General features: G+C 42.6%; 1 protein-coding gene across 8 annotated transcripts in view; it reads right to left on the reverse strand.

Annotated features, from left to right (window-relative positions):
* The window catches only part of DOCK7 (dedicator of cytokinesis 7), a 256,466-nt gene that overhangs the window by 20,706 nt on the left and 212,753 nt on the right, over positions 1-23,007 (reverse strand). For 5 of the 8 annotated variants that reach the window (XM_060231922.1, XM_060231930.1, XM_060231928.1 and 2 more), the window contains 4 exons: positions 13,025-13,159; positions 7,975-8,064; positions 5,741-5,977; positions 4,071-4,214 (listed from right to left, as the gene is read on the reverse strand). In XM_060231922.1, coding sequence (XP_060087905.1) covers positions 4,071-4,214; positions 5,741-5,977; positions 7,975-8,064; positions 13,025-13,159 — 606 coding nt within the window. The remainder of the gene's footprint in view (positions 1-4,070; positions 4,215-5,740; positions 5,978-7,974; positions 8,065-13,024; positions 13,160-23,007) is intronic. The other 3 variants (XM_060231929.1, XM_060231926.1, XM_060231923.1) reach the window with 1 other exon arrangement.

Consider the following 23,007-nt stretch of genomic DNA (forward strand, 5'->3'; position numbering starts at 1 on the left):
CGGACGTCAAGAGCGTAGTGCGAGGCGAATGTGGATGGGGACGACCAAACCGCTGCAGCGCAGATGTCCTCCATCGGGATGCCCTTGCAGAAGGCTGTTGAGGTTGCGACGGCTCTGGTGGAGTGAGCTCGCAAGTGCTCAGGTATGGGCTGCTTTGCCAGTTCATAGCATAGTGCAATAGTGGATACAATCCACTTCGAGAATCTCTGAGTTGAGATCTTAGCACCCTGATTATGGGTTGCATAAGTTAGGAAAAGTCTATTGTCCTTGAGGAATTGTTTAGTTCTTTCTATGTAGAAGGCCAAAGCTCTGCGTACATCTAAGTTATGCAGGGTACGTTGTCCCGCATCTGTGGGATGCTGAAAGAATGCCGGCAAGATGGAAGGCTTTCCCAGATGAAAGGGTGATACCACCTCAGGCAGGAATGCAGGATCAGGACGCAGTACTACCTTGTTGTGGTGGAAAACCGTGTATGGTGGATCAGCCCTGAAGGCACAAATGTCACTGGCTCGTCTACCGGTAGTAAGGGCTACTAGTAGGGCAGTTTTCCACGTCAGAAGGTGTAAGGGAATGGAGGCCATGGGCTCAAAGGGCGCCTTCATTAACTGACTCAAGACCAACGATAGGCTCCAAGCAGGCTGAATATTATGGATTGGAGGATGAAGGTGAAGGATACCCTTCAAGAAAGCCTTAGTTGCCGAGTGCGAGAATACGGTGGAGCCCTCGATGCACGGGTGGTAGGCGGAAATAGCCGCTAGATGGACCTTAAGAGAAGAGTAGGAGAGTCCAGCGTTGGAGAGAGTCAGAGTGTAAGTCAGAATTTGGTTAATATTAGCTAATTCGGGTTTGAATCTGTGCTGAGTTGCGTATTCAGAAAAGCGCTTCCATTTGAAGGAGTATGATTTTCTAGTGGCAGGTTTTCTAGAATTGAGAAAATATGTCGGACTTCCGGTGGGAAGGTTATGAACTGATTCTCCATGCCGTAAGACGGAGGAGAGTAGGGTTGTGATGTAGGACTTTGCCGCCCTGTTGGGAGAGTAGGTCCTGTGTTTGAGGAAATCGGTGAAATGCGCCTTTCGATAGAAGGAGGAGAGTGGTGAACCATGGTTGGCGGGGCCACCATGGGGTCACTAGAATGCAGTTGGTGTTGTCTGCCATAATCTTCTGCAATACTCTCGTTATGAGTGGTATTGGCGGGAACATGTAGTGTAGTGGTCTGTTCCAAGTTTGTAGAAAGGCATCCCCTGCCGACAGTGAGGACGGAGGGCCTCGCATGTAAAAGCGGGGACATTGTGCATTGTCTGGTGATGCAAATGCATCTATCTCCGGTGTATCAAACTTCAGGAACAGAGGAAGAAGGTATCGACTGTTGATGGTCCACTCGTGGTCGTTGACAGAGTGTCGACTCAGAGCGTCCGCCTGTATGTTCTGGGCTCCGGGTAGATGCACTGCAGAAAGGAAGATGCCATGGGCAATGCTCCAGTGCCAAAGGGCCAAGGCCCGTTTGCACAATCTGGTGGAGGCTGTGCCTCCTTGTCGGTTTATTTAGAAGACAGTCGCTATGTTGTCTGATGTGACCTGAATATGTTTGTTCTGAAGGGACGGAAGGAAAGATCGCAGCGCCCTGTGAACTGCCAGTAATTCTAGACAATTGATGTGGAGAGATTTTTCGTAATCTGTCCACTTGCCTTGTACAGTGAGTTTTCCTAAGTGGGCTCCCCATCCCCACTTGGCAGCATCGGTGGTGACAATCACAGAGGGGGGAGTCTGAGAAAAGGACATTCCCTTCAGTAGGCGATGGTCGATTGTCCACCATTTCAGAGAAGGAATGATGTGAGCTGGCATGGTTAGTACAGTGAGCTGGTGCTGACGTTGGGGGCGAAATGTACGTACAAACCACAGCTGGAGAGGACGCATGTGGAGCTTGGCAAATAGGAGGACGGAAGTAGTGGCTGCCATCAGTCCCAGCATCTTTTGAAAGGTGAGGGCTGTTTGAGAGCGATGTGCAATTATCTCCTTGGCTAGGGATTTGATGTGTAGCACTCTGTCTGTTGGCAGATATGCTTTGCATGTAACAGTAGAGAGACGAGCCCCTATGAACTGTATGGATTGAGTGGGGGTCAAGTTGGATTTTGCGGTGTTGACTTGGAGACCCAGGGTGGTTAAGAGGGAAAGGGTAGCAGAGACATCGGCCTGGAGCTGTTCTTTGGAATGGGCGATGACCAGCCAGTCGTCTATGTACGGGAAAATTGAGATTTGTTGTTGTCTCAGAATTGCTACTATCACCACCATGCACTTTGTGAATACCCTCGGCGCTGTTGAGAGCCCGAAGGGAAGAGCGCGAAATTGAAAGTGCTGGTTTCCTATGGCGAATCTGAGGAACCTCCTGTGGTGATGGTTGATAGTGAGGTGAAAGTAAGCATCCTGTAGATCTATCGATGCCATCCAGGCTTGTTCTGGAGTGAGAGGGAGGATGGATTGAAGTGTGACCATCTGAAATTTTTTGTAACGGATATGGAGGTTGAGTTTCCTGAGATCTAGTATAGGGCGCAGCCCACCATCTCTCTTCGGCACTAGGACGTAGCGGGAGTAGAATCCTTTGTGGTGAAACTGAGGAGGAACCGGCTCTATAGCTCCCTTGTCCAGCAAGGTTGCTACTTCTAGGAGCAGAGGGGGGGACGGAGGTGTAACTATGAACCTGTGGTGTCTTGGGGTCGAACTGAACTCGATGGTGTATCCGTTTTGTATGATTGTGAGGACCCAAGAGTCTGAAGTTATAGACTTTCAGTTGTGGTAGAACGGCTGCAGTCTGATGTCTGTGCGATGTTGGGGCTGTTGGAGAGGAGTAAGGGAGTCAAAGAGACTGTTTGTTGGTCGGCGTTGTCTTCTTTGTGGTTTGGGTGCGTGCCCTCTGTTGGAAGGGCTGTTTTGTCTGGGGAGGCTTACGCCTCCAAGGCTCACTTTGACGGGGAGATCTGGAGCGCTTATAGTAGTTAGGCTTCCAAGTTCTTTGCTTCAAGGTAGATGACTGTGGCTGAGTAACTCCTAGCCTCTTGGCCCTTTTCCTGCTGTCATCTACACTGGTGAGGATATCATGTTGTGGCGTTGAACAGGCCCTGTCCGTCAAATGGCAGATCCTCGATTTTGAACTTGATGTCCGGTTGCAGAGAAGAAGACCTGAGCCAAGCATGTCTACGTAGGGCGATTGCCGATGCTAGGGTTCTAGAGGAGCACTGAGCTGCGTGACGAGCGGTGTTTATCTGCTGCTTGCTAACTCTGGAGAGTTCTTGGAGAGCATGGGTAGCTTGCTTCCGGGCATTGTCAGGGAGTGCCGAAACTAGAGAATTTAGTTGAGTAGTGAGGTTGTATGCATGGATTTTGGAAGTGGCAGTGGTGAGAGAATATATTTTTCTCCTGATGGTGTCAAGTTTCTTGCCCTCTCTTTCGGGAGGATAGATGAAGAATGAAGAGGAGCGAAGGACGTGAAGATAGCGGGAGAAAGTAGAGATCCAAAGGACTGCAATGAAACGGGGAGATCAGCGAGGTAGGTGTTCTCCAGACGGCGGTAAAGAAGAAACTGAGTGGGTTGGGCGCCTCCCCCTCGTCTAGGCATGCGCAGACGGTGCTTCCTCCCCGGGACGAGGGGAAAGGTGCGCCAAAATTAACGCTTAAGGATTGCTTTGAATTCTCCGAGGTGGGCCCGATCCTGGCGAATAAACCCATATGTGGGACTGCACAGAGACCACGAAGAAGATGCAGCTCAATCCTCCGTGGCTCAAACCTGGAAGCCCTCAACCCACAATGTATTTGTTGTGGTTTTTTACATATCAGATATTTGTACAAACCTGGGGATTTCCTTAAATTAGTAGAAAGATCTATTTGTGCTCCCACTTTAAGAATACATTGATGGAGCCACACTGAGAATGAAATATATTTATATTTATAAAGCCATTTGTATACATCAGGTTGGATACAAAATACAAGAGGACTTTCCTGCCTTTTAAAAAGCGTATTGAACTTTTTTTGCTGCAGAACTTCTGTGATCAAGGGCAAGTTTATCTGTACCTTACCTGATTTACTGTTGTGCCCACTGAACCTTGAAGCACCATTTGGAGCATCTTTGGATCTGCTGGATCTTGATGTGTTGCAAAAGCCAGTTCTTGGGTTTTTTTCTGCATATCTTCAATGGCAACTTCAATTGGTGTCAAAATTATCTAAAGACACAACAGTCAGTAGTAACACATGTGAAAAGCCTTACAACAACTGCAAGCAAATTAAACTTGCATACAGAGGACTCCTTCACTGGCTGTGGTAGATAGTGCTGTCAAGCTGCAGCCAACTTATGGAGATTCCATAGGCTTTTAAAGGCTATAAAAGTTCAGAGGTGGTTTGCCATTGCCTGCCTCTGCATAGCAACCCTGAATTTCCTTGGTAGTCTCCCATCCAAGTACTAACCAGGATCTACCCTGCTTAGCTTCTGAGATCTGAGGAAATCAGGCTACCCTAGGACACCCAGGTCAGGGCTATATTCAAGACAGTTCTAATTCAGGGGGCATTTGGTGGTAGGTAAACAGTTTTGGCAGATTTGGCTGTGCATTTTTCATCTGTGCACTGATAATTTATTAATGGAGTCCTGTTTATGTGTCTTTGTAACTTGTTGAGAGTTGTAATCTCCTTTAAGGAAATGTCAGGTTGAAATATTTTAAATAAATAAATTTATTCTCTTAAATACTGAACAATTATGTTTCCGTTCTTAGAGAAAAGCAGTCTCCTCTTGGCAGCTATGTATACAGCCATTCGTAAGCTTGTTCTAAGAGTTCAAGAGTTATCATACAGAAGCTAAACATTAGGCTTTTGTGACAGAAAAATGGGGCCTAAATTAATTTGTTTTTAAAGAAAGTATAAAACAAATATAACATGAAGGCTTAACAAGGCTTGATTCTCTTATTAGATGAGAGAACAGTCTGCTGAAGTGCAAAAGCCAAGCATGTGATCTGCCTAATACTTCATATATGTTTTCTTACAGCAGGGCAGGGATGATGATATAGCAAAGGCACTGGCCTGTGAAGGACAGCCACAAAACCAGTACATGTAAAACACACAGTTGGCCTGTAATGAGCCAATATTACAGATCAGTTTAAGCCACCCAACTTTTTTTTCAGGAACACTGCATTATATTTCATGAAGTAGGGACAATTTTGTGAACAAGGTTTCCATGTGAAGGAGGGCTCATGAGGAGTGCCTGCTTCATACTATAGGCTACTTGCTCATATTGGAAGAGGCTCATATTGTTTTTTCCAAATGCAGAGCTGCTGACTGAATTGTCTTTATTTATTAGATTTATAGTCTGCATTCCCCTGTGCAACAGGGCTCATGAGCTGGGCTAAGAGCTACTACTACTGGGCAAATTTTTCCTGTTACAATTGCCTCTAACTTTTATTGCTTACACTTTTCTCATTTTATCTTCTGTCAAAATCTGAATTGTAAACTACGTGGGGTGGAGAACTGTCTGTTATTAAATAATGTCTCATGTCGATTAGCGGCTATACAATTCATCATCATAAAAACAGTCAGCGAATTCTACAACTAAAGCTAAAGTACCCCCTTTAAATTCCTCCAGACTAATGAATTAAAATTAATTAATTTTAACAAATTGTTTTTATGTTAAGTTTTTATGTTGAGTTTCCCTCAAATCTTGGAACTTCCCCATCTTACAGGGCAGCAGATGCTTGGGTCTCACCTCTTCTTTGTGAATGACATTTATCCTGGTTTTAATGTAAGGAAAAGCATGTGATGTTGTTAAGATCGTCTTCCTCTTGAACTGCTCATGCAGCTCGCCATGAGCTCTGCCATCCAAGGTGAAAGGCGTACAATACATGAATCGCCGCAAGTTGTAGTTTTTGTCAAAATAGGTTATCCTGTCCTTCATTTCATATGTATCAAAGTAAGGCTCCACGTAGGTTATTTGAATATAGGCCTGTAGTAGAAAAATGGTCTAATAAGAAAGAATACTCCATGTGCTATTATACCTCATGGTCCTCACCCATTTTGGGCTCTGTTCCTGCTGTAAAACTGGACTCTGCAGTGAAACGAGTGCATTCCCTGATCAGTGGTAGTCAGAATCTTAACTGAGGGAAGGGTCAAAGTGAGAACTGCACAGGGACATGGAAGAACTGAAGAACCTAAGCAGGAAGGCTAGAACAGTGGCAGAAAGGCTGAATGTAACTTATAAGCAGTCTCTGTTCCTGAAGTGCTAACATTTTTTCAGTTCTGCATTAGTAACCTGAGAGTTTTTGGAATGAAGCTGCGTGCCACACATCTACCATTAAAAGTGACACTGACACTCATCTTAACTTTCTTGACTACACATTACAACTGCCAGATGAAGTGAGGACCTTGCGGAACCTTGTGCAGTTCCGCAGGGCTTGCAAGACTGTCCTCGTCCGACTGGCATTCAATTGACTCGGCACTGGTATTTAAGAGAAGTGAAAGAAGGCTGTCGCCACCAGAATAGCACCAACTCAATATTTTATTTTATTGTTTTAACTGTTTTAGTTATTGTATATCTATTTTATTATTGAATGTGTAATTTTAATACTCATTAATTTGTTTGTGGGATTTTATGTTGTGAGCCGCCCTGCGCCTGCTTCGGCGGGGAGGGCAGGATATAAATAAATAAATAAATAAATAAATGTCAGAACTTCTCCATGATTTAATGGTTGACTATCCTGAGTAGAAATGGGCATGAATCAAAGCATGAATCAAAATTCATACTGAAAAAGGCTGGTTCGTGCTTTGGGAAGCAGAGGTTTGGAACAACCTGTCTCCCCTCATGATCTGCCTACAAACCTCTACATAAGTGGGCTCCAAAGGCCTTTACAAGCCTTCAGAGCTCACTCTGAGAGCTCAGTTGAGTTGGGCACCTGACTCAACTGAGGTCCAAGAGTGAGCTCCAAAGTCCTTTAAAGGCATTCGGAGTTTACTCTCAGAGCTCAGTCGGGCTGGCCCAACCCAAAGGTGGACTCCAAAGGCATTTATATGCCTTCAGGGCTCACTTGGGTGAGGGTGGGGGCTTCAATGGCATTTAAATGCCTTCAGAGTTCATTTCTGAGTGGGATCCCCCACCAACTCCCTGAAGCACAAACTGGTTTGTGCAATGGAGAAATTCATGGAAGTTTGTGCTTCAGGGTTCATGAAAAATCCCATTTATCTGGTTCATGTCCATACCTAACCCTGAGCTTTTCCCATCAACAGCTAGAAAACACTGGAAGGGAAAGAAATCACAAACATATTTATTGTTATTGGATTATATAACTCTACTTTAGCATTGGGAGCAGGAGGAGAAAGAAAAGCTAAGCAATGGGAGGAGGAAGAAAGAGGGCAAAAGGAAGAGCAAGAAACTAATGGAGAAAACAGCGAGTGATTTTCAGTGTATTGGGTGAGTCATATTTACCACATCTAGCTTTCTTTGTCAGCAAAGGAACTTTTAGAACTGTCCACTGATGGAGCTCTCATCTAGTGAGGCTCCTCTGACACCATGAGTATAATATGTAACACACCCTTAGAAGAACTGAGACTGATGTCAGTATTACTTTTGAATGGTTAGACATATATCATGTCACCACTCAAGTCTCTTAATGCCAAAGGTTTTATTGCAAAACTTACAATTTTCTCTTTTATATCTTCTAAGAGATACAGCTAAATGCTGTGTTACAAAAAAAACACTCCAAAGAAACAAAAGAAGCCTCAATTCTGCACAATAACACCAATTTCTAGATCAGAGTCCTTGGAATATGCTATCTACATCAAGCAGGTTTAGAGAAAGCCTTCACAGAAATGCCTTTGGAAGAACATCAGCTTGTATGTTCATTTATTTCCAGAGAAAGCTGGGAGAGAGGCCATACCAGATTTGTCAATCCAAACTGGACCCAAGATACAACTTCAATTATATAAAACTTGATTTAAGTTTCATACCTTGTTGGCATCTAATTTGCATTTGTCAACAGGGTTAGAGTCCTTAATAACTTCAACGATATCTTCACCAAACCTTTCTCCATAGAATCCCTGAGAACAATAAAATCAGAAGCCGAAATTTTAAATGAGAGCCAGCATTCTGAGTTAAATTGTATGAATTCGTAAGAGTTGCAACTCTGACTATAGTACGAGTTATGCTGGAAAAGTCTGCAGAATTGAGAACTAATTGTTTGAGGTTATAGCAGGGGAAAATAAATTCAGGAACAGTAAAATCATACTATTGTTAGGATTATTCATAATATGAATTTATGATTTGCAAAGAATTATTCCTTACAGTAGAGTTATCTCCATTTTAAAATTAACACTGATTTTGTGTACGCAACATGAATCATGGAATATCACAAGTGAAGCATTTCTCTTGACATGGATGAATGGCAAGAAAATCTTCACCTAATAATAGGCATTTAATATGATGTTTCACAGACTCAGGAAAAAGTTGTGTTTTAGCGCAAGATACACATGCTTTAAACTGTTCTGTTGCACACTGTCTAATTTTTTATTCTACAGCATATATAATTCTGGTGATTTAATTTAAATTTAATTTAATTTGCGATTTATACCCCGCCTTATCCCATAAGCAGGCTCAGGGTGACTTACCACATTAAAACATTACAATAACAAATAAATGAGGCATATCAAAATTAAGCAATCTCATAAATATAATACATATAAATTAAATTAAAAAGACCATAATTCAGATGATTGGCATAGCCTGAGACCACAATTCAAACAAATGGCACAGCTTCAGATAACTGGCACAGCTTTGGCATAGCTTCAGATAATTGGCACAGTTTAAGCACCTAGATAGTAAGGTGCTAGGGAAGTGAAGATTTCAGAGGACGCCTGTTAGAACAATTAAAAGCCTGACGGACGAATTCTGTCTTACAGGCCCTGCAAAACTTAGATAAGTCCCACAGGGCCAGGATCTCCTATGGGAGCTCATTCCACCAGGTAGTGGCTCAGACTGAAAAGGCCCCGGCCCTCGTTGAGGCCAATCAAGCGTCCTTAGGATCAGGGATCATGAGAAGATGTTGTGTGTATGATCTCAAAGCTTGGGGGGACTCGTATGGGGAAAGACGGTCCCAAAGATATGCAGGCCCCAGGTAAAGGTAATCATACCCTTAGAAGAACTGAGACTGATGTCAGTATTACTTCTGAATGGTTAGACATATATCATGTCACTCCAGTCTCTTAATACCTTGAAATGGATCTGGTACTCAATGGAAAGCCAGTGCAGTTCGCACATCACCGGACGCACCTGTACCCGTAGAGGCCTCAATGCTAATAACTGGGCTGCTGCGTTCTGCACCCCCTGGAGTTTCTGGAGCAGAGTCAAGGGTAGCCCCACATAGAGAGAGTTACAATAGTCTAATCTGGAGGTGACTGTTGCATGAATTATTATGGCTAAATCACAGGGGGCAAGGTAGGGGACCAACTGTTGGGGCCGCCTCAGTTGGAAAAAGGCAGCCCTTGCAGTGGCAGCAACTTGGGCCTCTATAGACAAAGAGGCATCCAGGAATACCCTCAAGCTCCTCACCTCTGTCAATGGCACTAATTGAGTATCATCCAAGGGTGGGAGCCTGATCCCACTTCATAAAATGAACAACAAGAATAAAAGACTATACAATGGTAACTAGAGCAATTCATAAATAAGTGAATACTGGCATATTAAAAAGGCATACCTCTTCATACAAAATTTCAGACATGGGAAAGAACGCCAACAAACTTGCTCAATAGCTAATCTGGAATTTATGAATTGCTCTTGTTACCATTGTATAGTCTTTTATTCTTGTTGTTCATTTTATGCAGCTTGAAGAAGCTATAAGCGAAACAGGAAAAAATTAGTACAAACCTGTTACATTGTGGACTGACTGGCTGCACAGCCTGACAAATTACGTGCTGCATATCTTTAAAGACTCTGAACGGGGCTGAACATTATTCAGTTTCACCAGAACTTCCCAAGGGAGCTACAACTTCGTGTTGTGAGACAAAGAGGGACTGGTGTTCGGGTGTTACCATTCCTTATATTCTACAAAAAGTCTTGTCTTAAATTATTACATGAATTATTTCTTCAATTTGGACTAATTTTGTATTATTTGTATAGAGGCTGGATTTCACGGTAGCTTTTGCTCTTTACTGTTTCATTCCGGTTTGCCATGATTCTCTTTTTTGGTTACACAATCTCCAGGTGATGGCTGGAGATCACTCAGAATTACAACTGCTCTCCTGTTGGCAGAGATCAGCACCCTCAAGGTGGGGGGAAGTGAATGCCTTCAATTGGGTGGGTGGGAAGATGGTAAGGGTGGGGGATGAGTGAATACCAAGAGTTAGGAGTGGATGGGAAGATAGCAAGGGTGTGGGTGGGTGAATGTCATGGAGAGATAGTGACATGCCAAGGGTGCAGGGTAGTTAAGAGAAAGAAGCGGTTTGGGTGGGTGGTATTTGGATGGAGGGTGGGAAGACACCAAGGGTGGGGGGGGGAAGTGAATGCTTTCACTTGGGTGGGTGGATGGGAAGACAGCAACAATGGGGAGCACTCTCTCAGAGCTTCTTTCTAGAGGTCATTTTTGCAAATACAGCAGAACCAGTGAAATTTGCCCAGTAGATCCAGGGCCACTCTGGCAGTGCAAACCCAGCATTTCTGCTACTCCTAGAGGCTATCATTTCACTCCCAGAACACTTCTGCTACTCCAGTGGGCTGTTGTTCCACTTGGAAGGGCTATCATTCCAGTCCCAGAGCACTAATTTTATTTCTGGGGTCATCTTTCCACTCTGAGACCTGTTATTCCAGCCACAAACCAGTTTGTCTGGACCCAGAAACATTAATTTACAGTTGGCATTGTATTTTCATTGTAACTGTTTTGTGCTGTGACGTATTTAAATTGAGCCCATGCAAGTCAGTTGGCACTCCCGGCTCCCATTATCTCCAATGAGCTTTCAGGCCTCTCCATTGTTTCCAATGGGCAATCCTGTCATTTTTTTTTTTTAGAGTGTTAAAGCTGCAGTCCTAAGCTCTGCTCATGACCTGATTTTGATTCCTGGCAGAAGCTGGGTTTTCAGGTAGCTGGCTCGAGGTTGACTCAGCCTTCCATTCTTCTGAGTTCGGTAAAATGAGTACCCAGCTTGCTGGGGGGAAAGTGTAGATGACTGGGGAAGGCAATGGCAAACCACCCCGTAAAAAGTCTGCCGTGAAAACATTGTGAAAGCAACGTCACCCCAGAGTCGGAAACGACTGAAGCTTGCACAGGGGACCTTTCCTTTCCTCAGCAGAACCCAGTGCTAACTGGGTGATTTTGGACCAGTCACAAACTTCCGACCTAATCTACCTCAACGAGTTGTTGTGCAAAGCAAAGCGGGGAGAGGAGAATGAGGTAAGCTGCCTTGGTCCCCCCCCCACTGTGAAGAAAAACTGTCCTTTGCCTATACAGAGGCCGCCAGGAGGGGGGGAAGTGATAGAAACCTGAAGTCAGAGGGGCAGAGATAGGGAAGGGAGGGAGATAGGGTTTCCAACTCCCAGTTTGGAAATTCCTGGAGATTTAAGGGGTTGGGCCTGGAGAGGGTGGGGTTTGAGGAAACTTGGGATCTCAGACAGGTACAATGCCATTTTCCCCTGAGGAATCAATGCTGCCAACCTCCAGGTGGCAGCTGGAGATCATTCAGAATTACAACTGCTTTCCAGATGGCAGAGATCAGTACCCCTTGAGATGGGGGGAGTGAATGCCTTCAATTGGGTAGGTGGGAAGACAGCAAGGGGGGGCACTTGCCCAGAGCCTCTTTCAAGAGTCCATTGTATTTTTCTTCACAATGGGCCTTATTCCTAGTTTTGATATAATACCATTCACTGTGAACCAATTAATGTGGAAGAACATGCACAGCAATGTGAATCCCCAGAGGATTTATCTGCTCAGTAAGTATTGTTTGGATAATGATCTTTTTGAATCTAGTAGTCTCACAACAGTGTTGGATCCACTGATTCCTCACTCCCGCTGCAAACTTCCTTATCCTCCTCATGTAGTTTCTGGGGATTTTTCATTTAAAATAATGTCTAGAGCTTAGAGATTTGACGACAGGCTTGAAGGTGCAGGCAAAACCTGGTGCCTTCAAAACTATGAGAGCACTGGCTAAACAGGATCTCCTGTGATCAAGAGCAGAGACTGCATGGCCTCCCATAACTTTTTGACTGTATATGCAGAAATGTAATAAAATATTAAAACTAAAATAAATATTTGCAACAGCTCTTAATCTGCATATTTCATAAAAAGTCATTGGAACATATAAAACACGGGTGTCAAACTCATTTGTTATGGGGGCTAGATCTGACATAAATGAGAACTTCAGGACAGGAGCCCTCTGGGGGCCTGATTCGGCCCCCAGGCTGCATGTTTGACACCCCTGATATAAAATTACCTTATTCTGTGTCAGAACACAGGTCTAATCTGGCTCATTACTATCTACAGGATCTCAGGCAGAGATTTTTCCCCATCATCTGTTACCCTAGATCCTTTAACCAGGACCAGTAATTGAACCTGGAACCTTCATCCACACCTTTTCTTGGCTCAAAGATACTATGGCTAAGGATGGTATGATGCAGGGCTCTTTTTGAGCAGGAACACACAGGAATGCAGTTCCGGCTGGCTTGGTGTCAGGGTGTGTGGTCTAATATGCAAATGAGTCCCTACTGGGCTTTTTCTACAAAAAAAGCCCTGGTGTGGTCTTTGCACACGATCCTATTGCACAGTATAAAATAATGAGATGAATATTACAGACATATTTGTTTACAGGGAATACTGTGGCTTTAAGATCCATTTCCTAACTATCTATGTCAATCCTATAAAACCAAGAGGATGAGGCCAATCACCTGGTTCTTTCTCATTTAGAACCAAAGAGTTGGAAGGGATCTCCAAGGTCATCTAGATGCTCTTTAAGCCTCCTCCACTACCAGCCCATGGGATTGCTGAATGACATTTCAGGTACAATACAGCAATCTCACCTCAAGTCGATGAGAAATTTCAGCAAGTTTTGTTATTGCAGGCTCCTTGTAAACAAACTCTTGTTCATCCAGGTCTCCAAATTTTGTCCCATAGAAGCCAACACGGAAATATGTACCAAACATCCGCTTACCATCCTAGATGCAGGGAGGCAAATGACATTTCAGTACAAAGGCTCATTCCTTCACAGTGACTATTCATCTTCTGCCTTTACACATAATATCAAGTAAGAATAAACAAACCATCCAGAAGGACTAAACAAGTTACAAAAAAAAAGAAAGAAAGAAAACCCCCTCAGTATTAAACCATACATATATGAGATTACAGGAAAGCAAATATTAGTCATGCAATTGGGTCGGACTTGGTCATGTTCAGTGGACATCTGCATTCCAGGAACAGGAGAATGTTTGCTAGCCCAAATTTAGCTGAAAGCAGCAGAGAATGCTTCTCTAGCCATTGCTTGATTGATTTCAGTAGGGCTGCACAGAGCATTAGTTAAATTGTGCGACTTCAGACCAAGCAAAAGTCTGGGCCAGATCAAAGTTTGTTATCAGAGAAGAATGCTGAGATACTGAGAGCACAGAATTGCTGTTATTTGCCAGTCTGGAGTTCAAAGGCTGAAGAAGATGACTTGGATAAAGGAAAGTTTTATCATGGCTGTTGAAGAGACTACACAGTGCTATGACATCATGTCATCCTTCCTCATGTGTTGCTCTATACAGCAATGTGTGCAACATAGTGTGAAGAATGCCACAGAAACTCCACAGTTGTATGAACTATTTTACAAAGGTAAAAGTGGGGTTAACTGGTAACATAAACTGAATTATCACTTCCCTGTAGCCCCAGGACAATTTCTGAGATCATCTGTGCATACAGTCAAAAAACCGTGAAAACCATTGGAATTCCTTGTATTTCCAAGGGTCAGATTTGTAGCTTTTTCACATCATACCAATCTGTATGCAAGTGAATGAATAGTAGTAGGAGCTTCTGCATGCAACACCATCATTTCTATAATAGAAATACCATAACTTGCATCTTTGAGCAATTCAGGCTTTTCAACTCTCCAACAGCTTTCTTCTCTGAATCTGACTTCATATAAAATGTTTCAGGCACATCATTTCTAGAAAGATACACAGATCTAAACTGCAGCCTGTTGGATGCAGCTGCATCTTCATTGATTTGCAAGCAATTGCTTTCCTTTGGGACGGTGGTGGACCCAACAACACACCAAAGACATGTACAAAGAGAAGTGGAAAGGACATTATTTTATGGAAGGGACCAAGAAACTGAAAGATGGCAGCAGACTGGCTGATGAAAGCCACAAAATCTGTGAGTCCCTTTAAAAACCCCAAACGCAAACAAAAGGATTCACACTGCATGCACATGTCATAAATATAATTTAGAAAAGGACTCCATATGTTCACCTTTACTCTCATGGCCCAGTTATGCCACCGTACTCCATGATTCATATTTCTTCTTTGTTGAATTTATCTATGCATCCCACCTTATGCTTATATTTATCTTATATTTCAAAAGGTGGTTAATAAAAAACAGAAGGGAAAAAAACCCATAGCTGCTTACATCTTCTTATTTTAGCTTGAACAGAAAGGAGGTGGTCAGGAAAATTATCAGGCTTTGGGGACGGAAAAACCCCAAGGGAAAAGAGATCCATGGTGCAGGGCATCCAAAGATAATAGTTTCTTACAAGACTTTGTAATAGAGATGGAAGTTTTCCATCTGTACCAATGATAAAGATGGAACAAAAGCAAAGATGCAAGCTTCAAAATATGCATGGGTCAAGTTATGTAAGTTGTTCCTAAATTACTAATAAGTCAGTTCAGAGCCAAGTCTACAGGATTAGCAACAAAATAGGCTCATCAGTATTTTTTCAATGATGTCAAAATAGTAGGGTTTTTTCATCATTTTCCAAGAATAATTTACTAAGGCAGTCTCAGTACTACATGCAGGTCAGCAATTAGTACTAGTACAGGTCTGCAAACTTAAGTGGTCCTGAAACAACCAAGTAACTCCCCCTGCCCAAAGTCAAAAGGGAAAGCTGAAGTCTGTCAGTGAGTGGCCATGGAAATGGCCACCAGTTGGTTTCTTAAGCAACTGCCAAAATACTACAGTTCTTCAAGTTTTCACTGTATTGCCTTTGTGGAATGAAAGCACTAATAGTTTCAACTGTCTTCTTCCACTTCAACTTCAAACTAAGTTGTGGCTGAACCCAAGCTATAGAAAGGAGCCAGCACACAAACCCGTGAATTCTTTTAAATGATCCATACAGACTGAGAATAGCTGACCACTCAAATTACTCAAGGTGCAACTTTCTAATCAAGCTAGTGGTCTCCCAAGTCATGCCATGCATTTTTGCCTGTGCATTTTTAGTTTATGGTTTACAGGTAAGAGAGGTCAAGGTGCCTGATTTTCATAGTACTTGAGTTCTTTAGGTCAGTAATAGGGTTGTGCATTCTGTTCGGCCGAACCGAATCAACCACCAAATCACCCCTGATTCGGCAGTATACGGAATCACATACAGCCGAATCCAATTGGGGCCCATTATGAGGAAGCCGAGTATGGCTCCCCGTATACTTCCATATAGATATTCGGAAGTATACGGAAGTCAATGGAAAAGGAGGGAAAGGGGCTTCTGCAGCCTCTGGGGAGCTGCTTGCCTCCTTTCCCCCTTTGGTAGCCTTTTCCCGCCTCTCCCATAGCCTCCCTGGGATCAGGGAGGGGGGGAGGGGGTAGAGGAGCCCCAGGAGCCAATCCAAAGCATACATTTGCAAATTGCATTGCAAATGCATGCTTTACAGGGCTGTTGTGTAGCTGATCCCCCAGCCATCAGCAACATTGTTGTTCTTTTGATCTTTTGCTTACTTGGGTATCCAAGTAAGCACTGTTGTCTGGCCAATCACAGAGCAGCGCTATTTTTTGAAACTGCTCTCTGTAGGGCCAGAGAACCTTTTTAAGGAGTCTGCCTGGCTGGACTCCTCCATTGCTGCTGTGTTGGTGTGTGAGAGAGATTGCGCTGTGCTGGGCCTTGGCCTCAGCTGCTGCTGCTCTCTCTCAGCCTTACCAGACTTGCCTGGAGTAGAGAAGACATCTAAGGTAAGACAGTCTTGGGGTTCTTGTTTTTATTTTAGTTGGTAAAAGGACTTTTTAAGACTCAGAGTCCCTTTACTTATCCAGATTTGGGTGGTGGGTACTAGCTTATTTGGGGTTAGAGTTAGGGGGTTCTGCTGGGGGGGTTGCCAATTTGCCCATATCTTACTTTAGTGGGAGGACTTTTAAAAGTGCAGTGTCCTTTTACTTTTCCTGATTTGGGTGGCTTGGATTTCTCGGGGTTAGGGTGAAGGTTTTCTTGGGGGGGGGAGGGGTTGGGAAAGTTCCTGTATTGTTAAAATTTAAGTTTTTAACTGTTTTAAAAGGATTCTGTGTTTGATTTGTTGCTGCTGTGTTGTGCTGCTGTTGTTCCTTTTCTCTTCTGGTTCTGGTTCTGGTTCTGGGGGGGGGGTGCTGTTTGGCCTAATTTTCATTGTTTAAAAGGCCACTTTTTAACAGTTGAGTTTCTTGGCCTTCTCCTGTTGTCCCTTTTCCTGGTTCTGGGGGTTTTTTTTTGGGGGGGGGGGAAGCTGGCACCTGGGTGAGAGACCCAGAACCAGCAGGCTTGTTGTGCTTGGCCAGCTCTCCCCATGTTGTTTGGGGAAGGGCTGGAGAGCTGGCATCTGCAGATTGTGTGTTCTGTGGCAGGGAAACTGGCACCTGGGTGAGAGACGCAGAGCCAGCATGCTTGTTGTGCTTGGCCAGCTATCCCCGTGTTGTTTGGGGCAGGGCTGGAGAGCTGGCATCTGGGTTTTCTGCAGATTGTGTTTTGTGTGGCAGTGACGTTGGCAACTGGGTTTATATTGGTTCCAGCCCTGCAGGGTTCATAGAGTAGATAGAGGGATGTGTTGCATTTGGGTCCTATAGAGATTCTCTGGTGTGAAGTTAGGTTTGGCTTTGGGTGCTCCAGGAATTGGACCCCCTGGTCCAATTTTTTTTTTTTGGCCTTGTGGGTTTTGTGTGGGACAGTGCCCTGAAGCTGCATAGCAGTTTGGGGGGTTCTCCTCAAAACCTCCTACTCACCAGAGCCACTTTTCCCTTGACAATTACAGTGAGGAAGTAGCTCTAATTGGCTTTTTCTCACCATTGGGAGCAGTCCCCTGAAGCGGCCCTGCAGTTTTGGGGCCTCTCTCTCAAACTCCCCTCTGACCAGAGCCACTTTCCCCACAGTAATTATAGCGGAGAAAGTGGCTAATTGGGCTTTCCCCATCATTGTTGGCAATGGGCCTTTTGGGGAGCCCAAAGACATGGACCCCCTGGCCCAATCTTTTTGGGACTTGGGGGTTTTGTAGGGGAGTGTACCCTGCGGGTTCCCTGTAGTTTTTGGGGCTCTCCCTCAAACTCCCTGCCCCCCCAGTAGCCTCTAATTATGCCCTATGTTGCCATTGATTTCAATGGCCCATAGGGTATAATGGTGGAATAGGGGCACCCTCTTTGGGGGCCCCTGGAATGGGGCCCCTGGCCCAATCTTTTTGGGACTTGGAGGTTTGTAGGAGAGAGTCCCCTGCAAATTTGGGAGCTCTCCCTCAAACCCCCTCCCCTCCAGGCAGCTTCAAATATACCATATTTGCCATTGATTTCAATGGCCCATAGGGTATAATGGGGCCGAATATTCGGAAATAGCCGCACATCTACCGTATATGTGGCTATTCTGACTACAGAATTCAGAAATATATGGGATTCCGTATTTTTCCCCCCATATACTTCTGAATCCGTGTACTACGGAATATTTTTTTTTTTGCACATCCCTAGTCAGTAACTGGCAAAACCTTACACCAAGTGTCAAAAGTTTGGCTTATCATTTTCAGCATCATCCTTTGAAATTTCACAGAATTTGTGCTCAATATTATGGTGAATGGGTGCTCTTGGTTTACCATTCGATCATTTGAAGTATATCTATTCCTGAAATTTCCCATTCTGAAGTAAACAATACTGATTTCTTGGGTTTCTCTCCCTTCTTTTAAGATAGTTACCTACATCATGCCCAAATTAATATCTTTTAAAACAGTGTAATAGCTTTTAAAACAGCTCAGCAATAGTGAAACCACTGTATCTAATACAAACTGAGCATAAAACATATATATTCATTGTAACTAAAATTATTTAATAATAATTAAATGCTGTCAAGTCACAACCAATATATGGTGACCCTTCATGGAGTTTTCAAGGCAAGAGATGATCAGAGATGGTTTCCCATTGCCTCCCTCTGCACTGCAACGCTGGCTTCCTTGGTGGTCAGGTATAAACACGGCCAACCCCGCTTAGCTTCTGAGCTGTGAATGCTCAGGCTACACTGGGCTATTCAGGCTGCTGAAATTATTTACATGTTAAAATTACATAATGTAAATATTCCAAAATTGATATAAAGACCACTTAAGAAAAAATGAGTTCCTGTTTATCCACTAGATCTCTCTGGGGTAATATTTTAATATGTACAAGGGAATACATGTTTGAAAACATACGGTAAACATGAACTTGGGGGACTTCACAACTATTTGGCATGCTTTAACTGCATGTTTTCAAACATTTATCTGTCCTTTATGTGAACTTGGCAGCTCTGGAAACAAACAATGAACAACCATGAATTATCCTTCCTGGAATGTGTGACGTGATCCTTAAGGATACCCCACATATTTCTTCTGGTCATTTTCCACCTCAAAATTACCTTTTCCAACTGGCTTTTCTCCTGCAAGAGTAAAATATATGGAACTCACTCTCTTCTCTCCCATGGGTGGAAAAATATTTCAATAGAACACAATTTTGAGCACACAGGTAGGAAGGGAAAAGATAAGCTGATGCATGCCCACCCACTGCTATTCTGCTCTTGCATGCAGTATTAATGTCTACTTTTGAATAAAACAAACCAAGGAAAGAGACATTGGGCAGGTCTTAAAGTTTGGGATTAAACTAATATGGGGTAATTTTAATTCAACAAAGAATATGGCATATTTCATTACATATTGTTGGTGTTACTGAACTAGCGGGTTATATCCTACAGATTATTTCTAATAGGAGGAGGTAACCATTGACTATTTTTCCCTTTTGATACAGGCCCAGTGCTGTTCCTGGAGGTCCCCTAATCCTTAGAAGCAATGTTTTAAGGTTGTAGGACATTGTAGTAGGAAGTGGGAAAGTTCTGTTATGTAATCTCTGCTTGTAGGATCCACAGTTGCCTCCTCTAAGAACTTGAGAATGGTCACATTAGAAAATTACATAAACTAATACACTTCATAGTTCTTTTTTAAAAATGCGAATTAAGGCATCATTTCATTGAGCAGCATACCAAACCCTATGTGTTAAACTGCATATAGACATGATTTGTGTGACGGGCACAAAAACTCTTATGTAAAGCAAAGATGTAGTCATCTAGCATAGACTACAACCTACCAACACCTGCTCCAAACACCAATACCATTAATCTTTTGTCATATAAATCAATTTACTGGGACTTCCAATAGCAAAGAGAAGTATTTAAAGTCGCAAGGCTATTTATCTCATGAGGTTTTTGCTACAGCACTATTTCTGTGCATTAAAACTTGTGATTGGTGCCATGGATGGAGAAACCACATATATTAGTTAGCCACATGTATACTCAGTGGGAATCCATTACCATTTTTCAACACATATACATGTGACAAAACAATAATCTATCTATAATCTTTACAGCTCATTATGAACAAATTATACCCACTTCCCCTCCCCCCCACAGAAATGTTAACCACGGAAGAAAAGTATGATATGCGGACTGGCTCTTTAAGTGAGAAAAGGGCATGTCTCACATTGCTAGAAATAGCCTCTGGTTTCCAGAAATTACTGTTATTTGTCTCAGGCAACATTAACAGCAAGATGTATTGGTCAATGTCAATTAGTTTAGAAATATCACAAAATGGCTAAAAGAAAATTTTGCTGCTAAGTAATAAATTAAACATAGTGTATAACAACAGATGCAACTCAGTTATTATAGTTGAAAAATGGTCACCTAAGAATATGGGTGGACCAATTTGCTTAATGTAAGAGCCACACAGAGTAAACATCAGATGTTTGAGAGCTGCAAGACATGAATATCACTTATGTCAGAGATAAGGAAGGAAGGAAAACAAATAGATGGGAGGAGGGAGAGAAGGAGGAAGGAAAGCAACTTTAACTTTAAATGCATTCTCCAAGCCACCTGCTGGCTTGGCAAAGTGATTTAAAGAGACAAATGCCTTCTCCAAGCCAGCCAACAGGGTAGAGGGGGCTTTGAGAGCCACATAATATGTGTGAAAGAGCAACATGTGGCTCCCAAGCTGCAGTTCAGCCACCCCTGTCTAAGCCAAACTACAGGATGTTGTTTAAGAGAAAGATGTAGTTGTCATATAATTTTTGAGGGGGGAGGGAGTGTTGCTAGAGCAATGCCCAGGGAAGATTTTAGGAAAATGTTGGCTCAGAGCATACTGGAATGTGTGCAATACATGAACCAAAGAATGAAGTTCCACTAACAGCAGACAGATGGTGGAATGGGCAATAACATCATATGATATCATGTTATTGTTCAAGGTGTGCCCTAAGTACACAAGAATTCCATATTTTTTTACCAAAGCTTTTTCAAAGAAATTAAAAATCCCACTAAGCATTTTCAAACAAATAAAATTAATATTCCATGGTCTTTGTTTCTGAGAGGTGCTAAAATGCAGTTATGAGAAAGGAAGTTATTATAAAGCATTTAAATCTATTATTTTGAGAAAAAATAATAGGTCCTTGGGAGGCAAAGAGAATGAAGGTGAACGCTGTAGGGTCATTACAGAACCGGCAGAGCGCGTAACAGCCATTATGACTTATGAAGGGTTCATACTATGTTGTTATGCATGGTAAATACCTGCTGAGTATAAAGTTTTAAGAGGGGTTTTTTTTTTTTACGCACATGAACCAAAAGCTTTGCCAGCTGGATTTAATTAGCCCAAACCAACAAAAATAGCTGCCAACTTTGAGCCTGTTCGCATCAACACGCAGGTCAACATATCCCCAAAGTTTAGTATTAATCTAAAGGAACATCTCATAATTTTATTTAGAGAGTCAATAATCCCAAGTTTTTTTCTTCCAGTAATATAGTGGCTGAATTCATAGCATCAAAGTTGGAATGGCTCAAGAAGCCACTTAGGCCAACTGCCTGTTATGCAGAAGTATCCACTTTCCAACAGATCAACCTGCACAGCTAATTGGGAACTTGTCCTATACAAACCCAGCTATCAAACTGGAGTTGCACAACAAGGCATTTCATAAACCCTTGAGCTGGCATAAGTCTTTGGTAAAATGAAATTGTTGGGGGATGCCATGGAGTTAAAAAAAAATCACCAACAACAACTTAGTAGGAACTTACCACAACAGACAATAGTAAAAGTGGGGAGGAGGATCAGCAACCAGGGCAATAGAGGAGAAAACAGAAAGTATTTTAATTAGGGAAACTTCAAAACAAATAAGCAGCATTTGGCAGCAAATAAACAAAAAAGTACTTTAAAAACAGGAAATGGGGAAAAAAGCATGCAATGGTCATTAAGGGCCACACAGGGGGAAAACATTTCAGACAGGTGCAAAGCAGTGGACAAGAACATAAACCATGGATGTGTTTTTACCATGCAATAAAACACTACTGAATGATGTTAAAATTCTAACTGATAACAGGATATACTTCAGGGGTCGATTTAGCATTACACACATTGGTCAGAAAAAAATGCTCACTGGCTGTGGTTCCACTAACTGGTTACTGAACAGCCACAGGGGTGCTTCACATTGTATTTATGTTGAGTTATTTTCCTGTGTTTTGGTCCAATTCTAACTGCATTAGTGACAGGTTCAGGGAGTAGAATCAGCTGACTCGTGTGGGAATTTCTCTAAGCAAGCAGCTATCTTATAGAGAGGTTTAGAATCTTGGTTGAAACATATCACACAGGTATGATCTTTATCTTACTGTTATTGGATAAAAAGAATGAATGTCTTAAAATAATACATTTGTTAAGACACATCATGCTAGAAAGCAGCTGAGTTCTTGTATGTTTGAGGTTAAAATTAAACTGTGACTACTATTTCTTTATTTTCTAGACAAAAATAAGTTTAGGCCAGATCAGTGACTTGGGCTACAGCAATCAACTCATCAGGACAGCTGCCATAACAGGCACAGGTTAGACTTTTCTGAATGCAAGTACTTCCAAGGTCCTGAGTGCTTCAAAATACATGTTGGATCAAAATTAAACTTTTGTCCTTAACATTAATTAATGGTGAAGGGCCATGAAGACAGTGCATAATCATAACTGTGCATCGTAGCTGCTCACCTGAACTGAAGTACTATTAAAAAAAGCTATCTACCACAATAAGAAGGATCAAGATAGAGGAAGCTGTGCCAGAGAAAATGAAAAGAATTCATTGGCACCTATATTGGGGTTTGGGTGGAGCAGATAGGATAGACACAAAATATTTGCAAAAAGTGCAAAAGATACCTATTTCAAGTGTGCAATCTGTTCTCAAAAATCCAATTAAAATGTGTCTGCATGGAAGTTGCACACTGGATAAGTTTCTACTGTTTTCAAAGACAGATCACAGTTTTGTTGGTACATACTGGATTTAAATTTGAAAAAAGGTCAGATACATTAAAGTTCTACTGAAATTAACAGGACCCATGTTCTTAGCTGTGTACTGAATTCTTATAAGAATGGTATAAGAATTCAGTGCATCTAGCACTCTCCAATATGCACCAGTCGTATAACAGAAAAGGAAGCAAAGATCATCCATGGTATTCCTGCTAGACTACTTATGGTCTTTGCTATTTATTTACGTATGAAAGTTTAAAGGTCAGAAGGCTAGAAACTTTCTCAGCCATGAGGGACACAATGGCAAGAATAGTTTCAGA

This window comes from Heteronotia binoei, chromosome 2, assembly GCF_032191835.1.
Source record: "Heteronotia binoei isolate CCM8104 ecotype False Entrance Well chromosome 2, APGP_CSIRO_Hbin_v1, whole genome shotgun sequence".
NCBI classification, from domain to species: domain Eukaryota; kingdom Metazoa; phylum Chordata; class Lepidosauria; order Squamata; family Gekkonidae; genus Heteronotia; species Heteronotia binoei.